We start from the raw sequence: 15,081 nt of genomic DNA, 5'->3' as shown, positions 1-15,081 counted from the left end.
AAAATGATATGAAATTAGCCTAAAAAATGGGTGGCCTCCAATTATAGAGGATTTAAAATGCCTGGCTAAGAATTTACTTTTTACCCTAGAAGCAATGAGAAATTACTAACGATTTTTCAGTGATGGAGTGTTATGGTCTGATCCCTGAGTCCAATGTTCTTTCATTTTTAGAAATCTAATTTGTCTTCAATTAACAAAAAAATCCACTTTCTCTCCCACTTCCCCTTATTGGAAAAAGAAAGGAAAAACAAAATCTTTATAATGAATAATCAAACCAAACACTTTCCTGCATTGGTTGTATCCAAAAATGCACATCTTAGAATTTGTCCTGCCCATCCGCATCTTACAAGACATCCACCTGCAAGGAGACGGGCTTGATCATCTGTCCTCTGAACTGCTTAGGCAATTGCTTTCATCAGAGCTCTTGAGTTTTTCACACTTGGTTATTTTTGGTGTTATCATTGTATAAATCATTCTCCTTTTTGCTCACTTCACACTTTATCAGTCCATACAAATCTTCTGAGGTTTCTCTGAAACCATTCCTTTCATCATTTCTTCGGGCACAATGGAATTCCTTTACATCCATCTGTTCATCTAGTTCCCATTCAAGTGAAGGGCACCCTAGGATTTTCCAGTGTTCTTTCTATAAGTATTATGTCATTTGAACAAACAAAATTATATTTTTAAAGCACTTGGGACAGTGCCTGGCACATAGTAGGCGCTTATCTTCTCACAATTACAATTCTCCATGGCTTTTCTGGGGAGGGTCTGAGGGGAAGAGTACTCTAGTACCAAAATCCCTGGTCCTGGAATCAAATCCCATGTCTGATTCTTAGTGGTATGATCTTGGTGGGTAGAGCATTGGACCTAGAATTAAAGACCTGAGTTCAAATCCAAAATCACTATCTGGGTGACTAGCTGTGTGCGTAACCTGTTTCCCTCAATTTCCTGATCAGTAAAATAGGACTTATAATAGCACCCACCTCCCAGAGTTGTGAGGATCAAATGAAATAATTATTTGCCTCATAATCATGAAGCACTTAGCACAATGCCTTTCATTTAATACGCATTATATAAATGTTAGTTCTTATTATTATTCTTAGTTCTAGATAATAACAGCTATTCAGAACCAGGAGAACATTGTACATAGTCATTGCAAGATTATGTGATGATCAACTGTAATGATTTTTCTCAACAATGCGGTGATTCAAGGCTATTCCAATAGACTTGAGATGGAAAATGCCAGTCACATTCAGAGTGAAAATTGTGGAGATTTATTGTGCATCAAAGGATAGTATTTTCACCTTTATGTTTGTTTCTTTCTTTCTCTTGTTTTTTCTCTTTTATTCTGATTTATCTTGTACAATGTGATAAATACGGAAATAGATTTAAAAGGATAGCACATATTTGACCTATAAATCAGATTGCTTGTTATACTGGGTAGGAGGGAAGGAGGCAGAAAAATTCAGAGCATAAAGTTTTACAAAAATGAATGTTGAAAACTATCTTTACATGTATTTGAAAAAATAAAATACTATTGAAATACAGAAGAAAGATAATAGCTATTATTAGCAGTTATGATCTAAGGCAAATAAGGCAAACCTATTTGGGTCTCGGTTTCTCATCTATAGAACAAGAGGTTGGACTGGAAGCCCTCTGGGGTCCCTGCCAGCCCCCGATCTATGGTCCTCAGACTTCTGCTCTACTAGAGCTGAACATAACCTGAATCTAGGTGACAAGGAGACAGTAACAACACCCAAACCCGCAGCTTCTCCCCACCCAGGAGCAGAACAGTACAGAGGGTGGAGGGAGGTGGAGATGGGTAGAGGTGGGTGGTGAGGAATGGAGATTCAAACTCAGAGTTCAGTTCACTGAAAACAGGAAACCACCAAAGCTCGTTTTCAGGGGCAAAAATAAGAGAGCAGCAGAAAGGCCTGTGCAGGAGGAAGGCCAGTGAAGGAAGTGGGGTATCTGCCCAGCCCTCTTCCTCCCTTGTAAGGAAACGGGCCCAGACGAGAAGAGGGCCGGAGCTCACAGCTAAACCCAGACCCCAGTAGCTTTATGTTCTAGCTTTGGGATGAGTGCCCCAGCTCCGTCCCATTGCTCCCAGCTCAGGCCTGGCCTCTGGGCCACTTCCATTCACACCCACACTTCCAGGATAGGAACGGGCAAAGCACCTCACCAGCACCACCACCATAACTCACCTTAAGAGGAAGGAGGAAGAGGGAGAGGGGGGAGAGAGAGAGAGAGAAAGAGAAAGCAACAGAAAAGAGGGGGAGAAAGGAAAGGAGGATAGGAGAAAGACAGAGAGAAAAAAGAAAGAGAGAAAGAAAGAGAGAAAGAAAAAGAGAAAGAGAGAGAAAGAAAGAAAAAGAAAAAGAAAGAAAAACATTAAAAAAAACAAAGGATGGAAATGAAGATGTAAAGAAAGGGAGAGAGGGAGAACAGAACTGAGAAGTATAATAGGAGATATTATTCTCAGATACCAAGTTTTGGGAGAAAGAACCGAGGTCTTAGAATTTGGATTCACGGGCCCATTTGTGTCACTGATGGGTGCCTCAGTTTCTCCATCTGTGAATGAGGGCAATAATACGGTCCCAAGAAGATGCTGGTGGAAGCCTGGAAGCGTGGGCTCCTTCTCTAGCCCCCAGAATGGCCCCCATCAGCCTCCTGGAGTCTCTCTTTCTCCTCTGCAGGAGGATGGCCCAGGGGTGCAGTATTTGGGAGCCTCTGCTCAGATAGCAGATATTCCCACATGCACCGAGCCCTTTTCCCACTCCAAAGCGAGCACCCTCCATTCTTTGTCCCTTCCATCCAATCAGTCCCCCACCTAATTCTGGGGTTTGTAGGCCCCCGTCCAGAGAAGGCTCTCTCCTAAGCCCCTTGCAGACAGCGGGCCCTTCTATTCCATGTACCCAGAATAAAATTTCATTTCTACCAACTCTTCTCCTATATTAAGACCTCCTCCATCAGCCTCCCCTCCTCCTGGCACCTGGCTGACGGTGCCAACAGAAGGCTGGCAGAGTGAGCCGGGCAGAAGTGAGAGTCTCTGAGGTTAGCGTCTGCTTCAGCAGGGAGGAAAAAGAATCGTTCTCTTCTTCAACACTTCAGAGCTTTTTTTTCTAATGGGGAGATGGGAGGGACAGGGAGGAAAATCTGACTTTTGAAAATAGGCTTGTTTACAGTGTGGACCCCTCCCCGCCGTAGGACCAGGTGGGCTTGGCCCAGCAGGTGGGCATAGAGGGTGACAGTTTCCATTTCTCCTCCCCTTCAGTTTCCTCATTTCTAGGGGGACACCTAGAGATTCTAGACTGTTCAATCCCTCCCAAAGCACATCAGCCTTGGAAACCTGCTCCCAACTGTAGACGAGGGACCCAAGCCAGGGAGAAATGGCCCCCCAGGGAAAAATCTCTCTCCCCACCCCCTGCTTAGAACCTAGATTTTCCACCTTCAGGGGCCTTTTGGAGTTCTGCTCGGCACCTGGAGAAGGTGTCACTGGGAACTGCCCCATCTTCCATCCAACGTCCAGCTCGAATTCCAAAATTCTCTTTAAAAATCCTCTAATAGCAATTTTGTTCGAAATTTGCTTCTGTGACTATGTACATATTGACACACACACATATACATACATACATATCAACAAATCTAACTCCAAGTATAAATCCTCACATACAAAGCAGCCAAGGTAACAGCGAACAGAGCGCCAGATGCCGCTATTTACAGTGCCCCCTTTGCCTCCTGCTTCTGGCCATCGGCTGAGGGCGGGGCAGGGGCTGGACGAGGGCTCAGAAGAGCCAGGTCATTCCCCAAAGCCACCACAGCTCGCCATGGGCCCAAGCACTGAGCCCCGGCCCCCCAGAGTCGCTCGGCCCCCCCGGATCCCCCCGGCCAGCAGATGTGGAGCGTTCCTTCCTTCAGTCATCGCTGTGACAGTGCCCAGGGCTTTGCTCCATCAGCCCCCGCCAGCTGCCAGGGCAGGATGTCTCAGCCCCAAAGTCCCCCCCAGATGGGGCATGGTGCCCCCGGCGGGCACTTCTTGTCTGGGACGGCCAGCTTAACTCGGAGGGGCCAGAATCTTTGGAAGCCCGAAACTTGCTTCTGCGTGATCTCTGTAAGGCGGGCATCCTCAGGCTGAGGCGGGGAGGTCTTCCCCACCTCACGCCCTCCGCTCCCAGGGCCTCAGTCACTGTTGGGAAGGACCCCCCCCCATACCCCTCTGATGGGCGGACGGATCCTTGACCGAATAGTGCGAAATCGGCTGGGGGGCCTTTCCCTACAGGCCAAGTCCGCCGTCCCCTTGCTAGCTCTGAGGGTACTTTGCTTCCCTCTGTTGGGGGCCTGCGGTGGGCAGGGAAAGGGAGAGTTCATTCTATCATAAGGCATGAGGGCAGGAAGACTTCAGATTATTGGGGGAGGCTTCTCACACCCAAGCTCTTTGTCCCAGAACGTCCAGCGTGGCTGGTGAATCGTTGATCTCTCGGCGGAGCAGGTCCCACCGTGTCTCTGGCGACAGGAGCCAACGAGAGGCAATAGAGGAGGCAGTTTTCTTCCCCCCGTGTTGGTTCTTGAGGGATCATGAGGACCCTTGGGCCCTGCATGGGAGGCAGGAGGGCAAGAGAGCAACAAAGAACGGGTCCAAGGGGGCAGAGCCGGGAACGAGCCCCTCTCCCTGCGCAGTGCTTTTGTCATCCCTCCGAGCAAGCAGCTCTACACGGCCTCTGAGCCAGGAGAGTCGGGGACGGGATCTGCAAGAGAAGGGAAGGTCGGGGTAAGACCGGGTGCCTCCTCTCCCCTCCCCTTGTGCATTCGCAGGTGCCCCAGGGAACCCCAGTGGCGGAAGCTTTAACAAGCCTCCGGGCTCAGGGGTCTGGGAGAGCTTGGGGCGGGGCTGGACGTACCTAGTGACGGGAAGAAAACGTCTCCGACGCCAGGAGGGGAGAGCGGGGTGTTGGGCTCCGAGAGGAGGTGCCGGCCGGACTCGGAGGGCTGCCTCTGGGCCATGTAGGACAGGGGGGGCTTGGGCTTCGACTCGGACGCCCCCGGAGGCACGGCCTCAAAAACGGGGTTCTCGATGCCCTGCGCGTTGCTGCAAGAGAAGCAAACCGTTAGGAACCGCCTCCAAGGCCCTCCCTGGGCCCAGGACACGGCTGGAAGAGCCTCATTCCTGAGGCTTCCCTCCCTGGCTGGGTCCCGGGATTCCCAGCCTTCCACCCCAGGGCTCAGCCCCTCTCCCATCTGTGAGAGAAGCCAGGGCAGCCAAGGAGGTCGGCTCTCTCTGCAGCATCAATCTCGAGGCAAAAGACACCCTAAAACAGCCTTAGTTTCCCTTGTTAAACCATCACGAGTCCATCACTCCTCTCCTGCCCATTATCCCAACGCTAACATTCAGCCTGGGATAATTAATTCTGGAAGCTGGGAGATCAATCTCAGAACGCTGGATTTCCGAGTCGGAGGGAGTCCCGCCCGGACCCACACCAGAATCCCCTCAGCAGGGATCGCTTCATCTTCTTAATGCCCCGATCTGATCGCGGCTCAGACCCTGCCAACGGCTCCCCATTGCCCACTAAATAAAGGTAAAACTCAACCTGGCATCCAAAGCCCTCCACAGCCCGACCGCGGCAGAGCTCTCTGGCGTTGGCGAGGGGAACACTCAGAACAGTCAACAACCTCTCCCCTCGGCCTCCCATCCCTGCCCCCCGGTCCGGGGCCTGCCCCCACTCTCCAGCCTCTCTGATTTCCCAGGTGAGAACCTTCTCTTTCCTCGGAGCACAGGACGCAGCTTTTGTAATCCCAGACCCGAAGGTCCAGATCACAGAGCTCAGAGATTCCCGGCCCGGCTCTGTCTGAAGCTTCGTGGAATATTTACACAGAGCTTAAATCAACAAGCATTTGTTAAACGCCTGCTGAGAAGACAGGCAAAAAATGAAAATAACCCAGAAATGCTTCTGTCTGTCCGGCTGGGGAAGGAGCCGCGGGGATACAGAGTGATCTGGAGTGGGGGAGAGCAGGGACGAACTCCCGGGCAGAGAAGGAAAGGCCAGCGTGTACGACGCGCGTTGGATGGAAGCTGTAACAGGAACGAGGGTGTTTCAGGAGCTGGAGGAAGAGCATTCCCTTTAAGTCCCTACCAACCCTAAGATAATATTATTCCAAGTAAAATGACTTCCTTTTATTTGTACTGAAAACTTTCTCAGGCTCCACGGAGGATCTCCGTCCCAAGTTCACATGCTTGAAAGTATTCGTCCCCTTTCTATCCCACTCACAGAACTAGGGCCTTGGTCCCTGCCTCCCAGGCTCCATCCTTCCAGGCTGATGTATCGCTAACACTTTTAACTCTTTGAGGGCCAAAGGGCCCGGCCTAGGCCCAGACCTTGTTGCATTTTTGGTTTCAGGGACTTCGCCATCTTGGCTGTTTTTTCCCTCCCTTCCCAGGCTGCCCCTGAGAGCCAGGGCCTGGCAGAGCCCTTTAACCCAAGGCTTCCGGTTGTGAGAGCCCGCTTGTGCAGAACTGGAGGGCCGGTGGAAACGACCAATTTAGGGCTTAGTGTCCCAAGGCCTCCTAACAAGCTCTGACTCCAACTAGCATGACAGTCTAACAGCAGAGGGCACGGCGATGAGCCATTAGCCCCAGGAAGGAGATGGCTATCTCCATGGCACAAATTAAGGGTCCCCAGTCGGCTTCTGCCGCAAAACACCTTCCTCACCCATTAAGTAGCTCCTTGGGGCTCTGGGAGACATTTGCATTTTGATTGAGTTAAGATATACTATAACCTGAGAAATGGAACACATTATCTAGTTAACACATTAACAGGGATTAGTGTTTATTACACCTAGCTGAGAGTAGGGCTCCAGGGAAAAGTAGGGGCCTGACAAGTGCAGGAGAAAAGGTTGGGAAAATGTGGACAAGGACCCTAGGTGTGGATGGGTCACTGGGTCCTCGGAGAGGGGGAGCCTCTGAAATGGTTCATAGGAGCTTTAGAGATGGAAGAGATCTTAGAGTTCATTAATGTGCCCACAATCACAAAGTTAGGGATGGAAGCAGGATTTGAATCCCGATGACCTTTTTCCAATCAGGAATTCATCTCATGAAACCATGAGAAAGTATAGAAGATAGGGATGGGAGTAGGGAGAGAAGAGAGGGGAAGGAGGGAAAAGAGAGGATGAGCAGTGATCCCCCAGTGAGGATTCTAGAGCAGGGGTCCTCAAACTATGGCCAGCAGGGCCAGATGCAGCAGCTGAGGACGTTTAACCCCCTCACCCAGGGCTATGAAGTTTCTTTATTTAAAGGCCCACAAAACAAAGTTTTTGTTTTTACTACAGTCCGGCCTCCAACCGTCTGAGGGACAGTGAACTGGCCCCCTATTTAAAAAGTCTGAGGACTCCTGTAATCTAGATGGTCAGTCTGTCTGATGGAGAATCCCCTCCCCCTTCCTCATAAACTCCAGCCTGAGCTTCTAGGCGGGGTCCAGCCCTCCAAAGGAAAGGAAGGAAGAATGGGAATGTGCCCAACTCTCCAGCAGGGAGAATCTCGGCGGGGAGCGCGCAGGAAACCTGAGCAGGACCGACAAAGGGCCTTACCTCTCCATCCTCACCAGCTCGTGGGCACCTGGAAGAAGACAAAAAGGGTCAGAGAAAGGAATTCTGGGGGAAAGGGAAATGTGTGGAGAGCTCGGTGTACCTTTGTAAACATATGTCAGGGAACAAAGATTAAAGACAACTCCTACTGTGAGCATATTCTTCAGTCTTCCTCGTTTTAAAAGCAGGAAATATAAATCAAGGGTTTATTTGTTGACCTAATAGGTGCTATCCTGATTACAGGCCCCTCCTGAACATTAATAACTCTCTGTGTTTTGCAAATATGTTTGAAATGTCCCATTTGCCAGTGGAAACCAAATCAGCCAATGTTTTGATCTGGAAACAGTTAAAACACAGTCCCTTAGAACTGAAGCACAAACCATAGATTTGCTGTTTTTCCTCTCTACAGGCATTAACCACTTTCTGGTTTTTAACTTTAATTTACTCATCGTGCTTAAATCTGAAAAGACCAGTTACTGACACATGACTTTTCCCATTCTTGGCTTGTCGATCATATCAGATCTGGAAAGTCGGTAGTGTTGAAGGGGCAGCGTTATGCGTACTCCCACTTTGGGAGGGAGCCCTGTGGAACAGCAGACCTCATCGGGGAGCTCCGTGAGCACAGGAACTGTCTTCTGCTTTTCTTTTGCACTTCACTTCTTAGCAAGTGCCCAGAACATAGTAGACGCTTTAAAAACGCTTGTTCACTCTCTCACTCACTCACTGACATTTCTATAGTTCTTTAAGATTTCCAAAGCACTTTTTATACAACCTTGCGAGGCAGGCAGTACCAACATAGTGTTATCAGCCTGAAATTTTAAAGGGGAAAACTGAGGCTCGGGGACATGCCGCGGACCGTGCTGTTGATACATCTCAAAGCCAGGTCTCTCTAAATTTTAATCTCTTTGCCACATCATGCGACATCTCTGTCAGCTCCAAAGGGCTTTATTCTTTTTCTAGGAGAGATTTTTAGGGAAGCCCCCTCCTCCCCCCCAGCTGGGACCAAGATCGTACTCTGTGACCTTTTTAAGAGCATCCAGAGGCAAGATGCTGAGGGATTAAGTCATTCCCACCCCCTCCTGTGTTGATAAATTTGTTTTCCCTGAGTAACAGTCTTTCAGTTCCCTATTCTGGTCCTATAAAGGGGGCAGTGTTGTGGTTTGGAGTAGAAGGAATGGAAACCATCTATTCATCTGGAAAATAAGCCTCAGATTATGCAATGGAGCTGGCGGGGAACTGTCTTCTCCCTTACTTCTCCCTTACCCTTTTTCATTTTTTGCCTTCATGAAAATGTTTTGTGGAAGAGTATAACCCAAGAGCGGACGCTGCTTAATTACTTGGCAGTTTTATACCTTGAGGAATTGAAAGGGGGGAGGAAATGCTCTTAGCCGGGCCCCTCCCTCTCCTCCTCCTTTTCTAACCATCCCTAATGTGAAGCAATCTCTTTCCTATCAGCAGCAAGAACCATCACTGAGGCTGCTTTGGTTTCGGAGAAACCAAAAAAGACCATTGAGGCAACAGCTGTGCAGTCTGTGGTCTCTGTCGCTGGGATAAATCCTATTGCAGGGTTCTGACTTAGTAAACGGCAGAGGCAGGAGGTTCCTTGGATGTAGGGGGGCCACAGCCATCCCATTTAGCCCGTAGCTGTGTCCCCAAGATCTGAAGGAAAGAGGGAGTGAACCTCTGGGACCTGTATCTGGGGCTGAGGAGGGAGAGGAAGGACAGAGAGTGAAGCTGCAGTGGCTCCCATAACTGAAGGTGGGGGCCACAAAAATATGCTTTATTATGAGTAAATGTTTGATTTATAGACCTGTAGCCAGCCGGGGTCACATAAAGTTTCTTGGGTGAGTGGATCAAAGGGAACAGAGGCGAGAAAGGGCATCTGTCTGCAATGACTCTCTCCTTGCTTTTTGAGGACTTCCCTCAGTAGATGGTAAACTCCACGAGGGAAGGGAGACTCTTAGCTCTCTGTATCCCTACTAGCCCATTGCAAGGGCTGGGCTCTCTCACATCTTACTCTGAGACCTACTGCTCGGCAGTAGCTAAATGCTCGTGGTTTCTTCACTCAGGGTTTGAAGGAGCCTGTGTGGCCCTGGCCAGATCCCAGTAAGGCTGGACTGCGGAGCGAAGGGATGGTGTTGGGAAATAATGGGATGGGATTCCTAATATTGGAGACTGTCTTAGAATGTTGAAGCTGGAAAGAACCTGAGATGTCATCTAGTCCCACCCTTTTGTGATAAAAGTTGGGAGGTTGATTTCCAAGAGGAAAAAATTACTTTCCCAAGAGCGCAAAGCTCTCTCTGCAAGAGTGGCCAAAGCAACCTTCTTCTTATCTTATATGAACACAACAAGGCATTAAAAGCTGGCTGACCCCCGGGCGGGGGACAGATGATCGAGACCAATCCCTGCCCCCCAGCCCCCTGTCCGGGCTGCTTCTCGCTCTCCTTCTATGAGAAGGGAGCTCTTTCCCCATTTCCAGGGGAGGTGGGCCGGGGCCAGAAAGCTTTCCCACTGTGATTCCTCACAGCTCCGAGAGAGAAGGGGCCGGAGGTACTCACGCCTGTTGGAGGCCGCCTGCTGCTGTTTGTAGACCAAGAGGAGGATCAGGGGCAGACAGAGGATGCCCACAATGCAGGCTCCGGTGGCCAAGGCTGCCGCTGTGATATCTAAAAGGGGAAGAGAGATGTTGAAGAGGAGTCCTTCACGTTGGGTCGGGGGGAAGGGTGTGAGACAAATGAGTTCTGCAAATCTGCCTTTCACTTCCCAAGGGCCGGGAAGGCAAACAATTTGTCAAAAGCACACAGCAATGGTGGCCACGGAGAATGAGCGCCCTCAGAGCTCTCGGGCCCCTCGGACCTTTCCTTCTCTGGGAGTGCCCAGGGCTTGGAAGCTAAGGGACTAGGGAGCCTGCTTTACCGAGAGGGAGGGACAGAGTCCCTTCTCCAGGGCCCATGGCTGCTGTCGGAGGCGGTTCCGAGTTTTCCCCTCTGACCTTCCCGGTACCTTAGACCTTTTCCCTTCCCCGTCCTCTGCAGTCCAGAATTAACAGCCGCCTCGCTGTTTCTCAGACGTGGCGTGGGCATTTTAACCGATATCTCCCTGTTCCTGCATTTCCTCCCTCCTGCTCCCCATCTTCTGCTGTCCCGGCTTTGTCGGCGTCTCAGACAAAGTCCAGCTTCTGGGAGAATTCTCTCCTGACCCTCCTTCCTGCCGGCACCTTCCCTTTGTTACCCATCGCCAACTTAGCCTGTGTACGTCACACTGTACAAAGTTGTGGGGACAGCCAGGCGGCCCCTGGGTGGGTCCAGGTCAGGAGTCAGGCGAGCCCGAGTCCCAGTGCGGCCTCAGACGCTTACCAGCTTGGTGACCAAGTCACTTACTGTTTACCTCCATTTCCTCAACCCTCTGAGAAGGAAAAGTCCTCCAGTATTTTTGCCAAGAAAACCCAAATGGGGTCACAAAGAATCAGACGTGACTGAAACAGTGGTTGCCATGGTTTCTCCCCCTTTGGACTATGGCGCTTTTTGCCTTTCTTTCTCTCCCCAGGACCTTGCACAGTGCCAGGTACACAGTAGGAGCTTAATAATTGCTTGTTGGTGTGAAGTTCCAGCCAGGCTACTTGACACCCTGTGAGACTGTGGGCAGTCACTTAACCTCTATTCTGGTAAATGCTTGTCTACAGACTCATCAGAAAAATTTCCTTTTTAAGCTCCTTTGTCACCACTTTCTTGAGTCTAAAAAAGTCCACAGAACAGTAAGTCAAACCAAGATTTGAGGTTTGCTGATTTCTGAGGCGTCAATGCTCATACCAAACATTTAAAAATTGGCTCCTGAGCTCCAGGACCACCCCTGTCTATGGACCTCAGTTTCCTCATCTGTAAAATAAATGGGTTGGACTTTTCTATGTCTAAAGTCTCTTCTGCTTCCTACGATGCATTCAGAGCTAGCCCCTGCCCCCAGGAAGGGAAGAGACCTGAGTTCTCAAACTTAAGATAGCGGCTGACCGATGTGCTACGGCTTTGATCTGCCTGGCTTTGATCTCTGGGGAAATGTTCATTTACCAGGAAAGGTAGAGCCGACAGCAGACGCTTCTCAAGCAGCCCCAGCTCCCTCCTCAGAGAGCCCTTCCCTCGGTGGGTGCCGAGCCTCTGAAAGGACTCTTCTCCCCACTTTTCCCTTTCCACTCAAGCATGGTAGCCAAGGTGAGGCTGGTGGAGGAAGGGGAGCATCCCAGCCAAAAAATCAGGAACCAAAACCCAAGCCAAGGAGACAGGATTCGACAACGCGCTCCTTCCTTCCAGTCTGGGAGCTCCTCGGCTAATTTTAAGTCCCCAACATGCTGATTCCAAAAGCTAGCAGTTAGCCCACCATCTCTCCTAACCACAACCAGCTTTAATTCAGTTTCTTCCTCAGCCTCTGTCCATGCCCTGAGCAGCATCTGAGTCTGGCCTCCAGTGAGAACAGAAATAGAGACTCTCAGGGTCTTCTAGATCCTAAAATTGGAAGAGAAGGGACTCTAGAAGAATCAAGTCCAACCATCCCATTTTGCAGATGAGCAAAATGAGGCACAGGGCAGTTAAATATATAGGCTCACATGGTTAATACGGACCTTTCTGACTCCAAATGCTTTGCCCCGTCCCCTACATCGCACTGGAAATAACTTGGGCTGCCATCCAGTCTTACTGCTACCCAAGAAAAGAATTAACCCTACCTATAGAGAAACAGCATTTCAGCAAAAAGAATTTCAGCTGAACTGCTGCCATTAAGCCAATAATTAGCAAAAACAGAAGCATAGAATCATCTATTTAAGAGCCCAGTTTTCAGGTGTTTTATTTTTTGTTCTTTTTTAAATTTTTCAAAACATTTTTATTTTAAGCCTTGACTTCCAAATTTTATCCTTCCCTCTCTCCCTGAGATAGTAAGCAATCAGATATAGGTTTTTATGAATGTAATCGTGTAAAACATTTCTGCGTTATTCATTTTAAACAACCCATCATGTACCCTTGGGAAAGGTATTTACTCAGTCTGCACATTTCCTCATCCATAAAATATGATCTCAGTTTCCTCATCTGTAAAATGGAACTGAATTAGATACATTTTTCTTACTAAAGCATATCCCTTAGAAACCTCCACTAGAAAGTCCTTTGCCTTTATTAGTTACAACACATCATTGAAAGTAAAACATTCTGCAATTCTGACCTCACCAACTCACACTCTTTGATTAATGCCCACTGGGGAAGTTAAATGGTGACTCCAATTGACCAGCAGGGGAGGGGCAGAGCAGCATGTATGCATCCCTCCAATCGGATGGTTTCTCAGTGATTTTAAAGGAATGAAGGAGAGCTGAATGTGTTTTATAACAAGTATCCAAGAGACTTTCTCCTTCCAAAGTGAGTCAGCTTTAGCTCATCCTGAGGAGGTGATCCCCACTGGGGTGCAGAAGGGAGGGTGAGGAGGAAGGAGGCGGCTGCCCATCCCTATCGAGGATCTGAGCCAGACCATCAGAACTGCAGGGCATTCTGGGAAGGACTGGACCGAAGGTAGCCGGGTCATTGCTCTAAGGGCATCTAAGGTCCCCCCACTCTGCAGGAAGTGAGGAGAGAAAACCTGACAGGACAGGGAGAATGAGGGATGCCGGAGTCCCTAGAAAAGGGGTTCTTAACTTTTTTCGTCACGGATCCCCTTGAGCAGTTTGGTAAAGCACGTGGATTCCTTCTCAAAATCACGTTTTTTAAAATACATAAAATGCGTAGGATTACAAAGGAAATCAATTCTGTGGAAACACAGTTTTCAGAATATTTTTTTAAAGTGTCGTTCTTTCTCATGCGTAGGGGTGAGGGGAAGTGAATTTAGAACTTAAATTAACTTCAGAAATTTAGAACAGGCTGAGAAGCATCCCTCAGAGAGAGGCACTTGGGATGAGTGGATAAGCCAAAACAAACCCATCCTCCAAAAGGGTTTTCTACACTTTGGGTGTGGCAGCCTCCACCCCACCCCTTTGGGTGATTTTGAAATAATCCTTCTGCAAGGCAGAGACAGTTTCAAAAGCATTTCCTCCTGTGGGGAAAAACAGAAGAGAGGCTGTTGACAAGAACGGGCCTCGGCCTCTAATCTAGTTGCTTTGTGCACATCCCCATCCAGGCAAAGAGGAGGAACCCTGAAGAAATGAATGGATGGGAGACAATGATGATAAAACATCATTGGAGGCTGGTACAGTATCATCTCATTTAACCTTCAGAAAGTGTATGTAACCCCCTAGGGTCACAGGATTGTAGATCACCCACTTACAGCTGAAGGGACTTTGAAGGCCAACTAATCTAACCCCGTCATTACTTTAATGATGAGGAAGTATGTGACAGAGCTGGCGCTTGCCTCCGAGGTTCTCGCCCTGCAACATGAGTTAGTCTTATCCCCATTTTACAGATGAGAAAATGAGGCTGTCCGAGGCCAGTAAATCATCTGAAGCAGGAGTAGAACCTGGACGGCCATGCTGAAGATGATGTGAAGGTGATTTAGGCTTGATTTTCATACACCACAAAAAAAATATTAAAAGTATATAAAAATAAAATATAAAACGATAACAATAAAAATATAAAGAGGTTTCAAGTTGGAGATAAGGGGAAAAATTTTTACTGTGCAGACAGGAACAGATTATCAAGTATGGTTGTATTTGGAGAAACTCTCAAACTTGTGTTTGAAGACACACAAAAGAAGTCTTCGCCCTTATTTTTCTGGAAGAGATGCGGCTGACCAAGGATTGGACTCACAGACCTGTTACCATGACACGTATCCCGCCATCCTTGGGAGCAGATGACACCATGTTGGTTTTGACAACCAGTCAGATCTTAAGAATTCTGAAATAGTCTATATGCTTAGATATAAGGGGAATGGATAAGCTGGGCCACAAGACCTATCAAGCAATAATACGCCTTTATCTTATTACCTTTCTTACAACTAACCTTTCCCTGTAAGGGAAGGAGACGCATAAAAACATTCCCATTTCTCAGATGGGGAAATCTCCACACATGAAGAGGAAGTGAGTTGACCAAAACCACATGCCAAACCCAACCACAAAACCAAACTTTGATGGTTTTTATTTATTTGCTTAAAGATTCTTGCTCCTACTGAGAGAATCCAAGTGATAATATTTCTGAACTCATCTGGGTGACTCACTGTATAGTTCTGGATTTAGACACAGGACTAGCTCAGATACATACTAGCATCCTGGGCAAGTTGACTAATTCTCCTGTGCCTCAGTTTCCTTTTCTGTAAAATGGGGATAAATAAGAGCACTTGTGTCTCAGGATTGGTGGGAAGATAAAAAGAGAAAACCTTGGTAAAGTATTTTGTAAACCTCAAAGTGCTATAAAATGTCAGTTATCATTATTACGTCTCTCCGAGGGGCAGAAGTCCCCAGAAAAGAAGTAAGAGGGCCCTCCAGAGGTCATTTAATCCTATCCCCAGCCACAAATCAAGCTTTGCCTGAACTCCTTCTGACACACATCT

At 48.4% G+C, this 15,081-nt stretch overlaps 2 protein-coding genes across 2 annotated transcripts in view; one reads left to right on the top strand and one right to left on the bottom strand.

Moving 5' to 3' along the window:
- Positions 1–15,081, top strand: part of LOC127546965 (cadherin-23-like) — an 85,132-nt gene that overhangs the window by 28,382 nt on the left and 41,669 nt on the right. The gene's annotated exons all lie outside the window — the stretch shown is intronic.
- Positions 3,544–15,081, bottom strand: part of VSIR (V-set immunoregulatory receptor) — a 31,671-nt gene continuing 20,133 nt past the window's right edge. Inside the window, exons 4-7 of the mRNA XM_051982196.1 lie at positions 10,134–10,241; positions 7,579–7,606; positions 4,899–5,086; positions 3,544–4,745 (exon numbers count right to left, since the gene is read on the bottom strand). Of these exons, the coding sequence (XP_051838156.1) occupies positions 4,708–4,745; positions 4,899–5,086; positions 7,579–7,606; positions 10,134–10,241 (362 nt within the window). The 3' untranslated portion in view covers positions 3,544–4,707. The remainder of the gene's footprint in view (positions 4,746–4,898; positions 5,087–7,578; positions 7,607–10,133; positions 10,242–15,081) is intronic.

This window comes from Antechinus flavipes, chromosome 2, assembly GCF_016432865.1.
Source record: "Antechinus flavipes isolate AdamAnt ecotype Samford, QLD, Australia chromosome 2, AdamAnt_v2, whole genome shotgun sequence".
Taxonomy (NCBI): domain Eukaryota; kingdom Metazoa; phylum Chordata; class Mammalia; order Dasyuromorphia; family Dasyuridae; genus Antechinus; species Antechinus flavipes.
The sequence above is the reverse complement of the archived record's forward strand: the minus strand, read 5'-3'. Positions and strand labels throughout refer to the sequence as shown.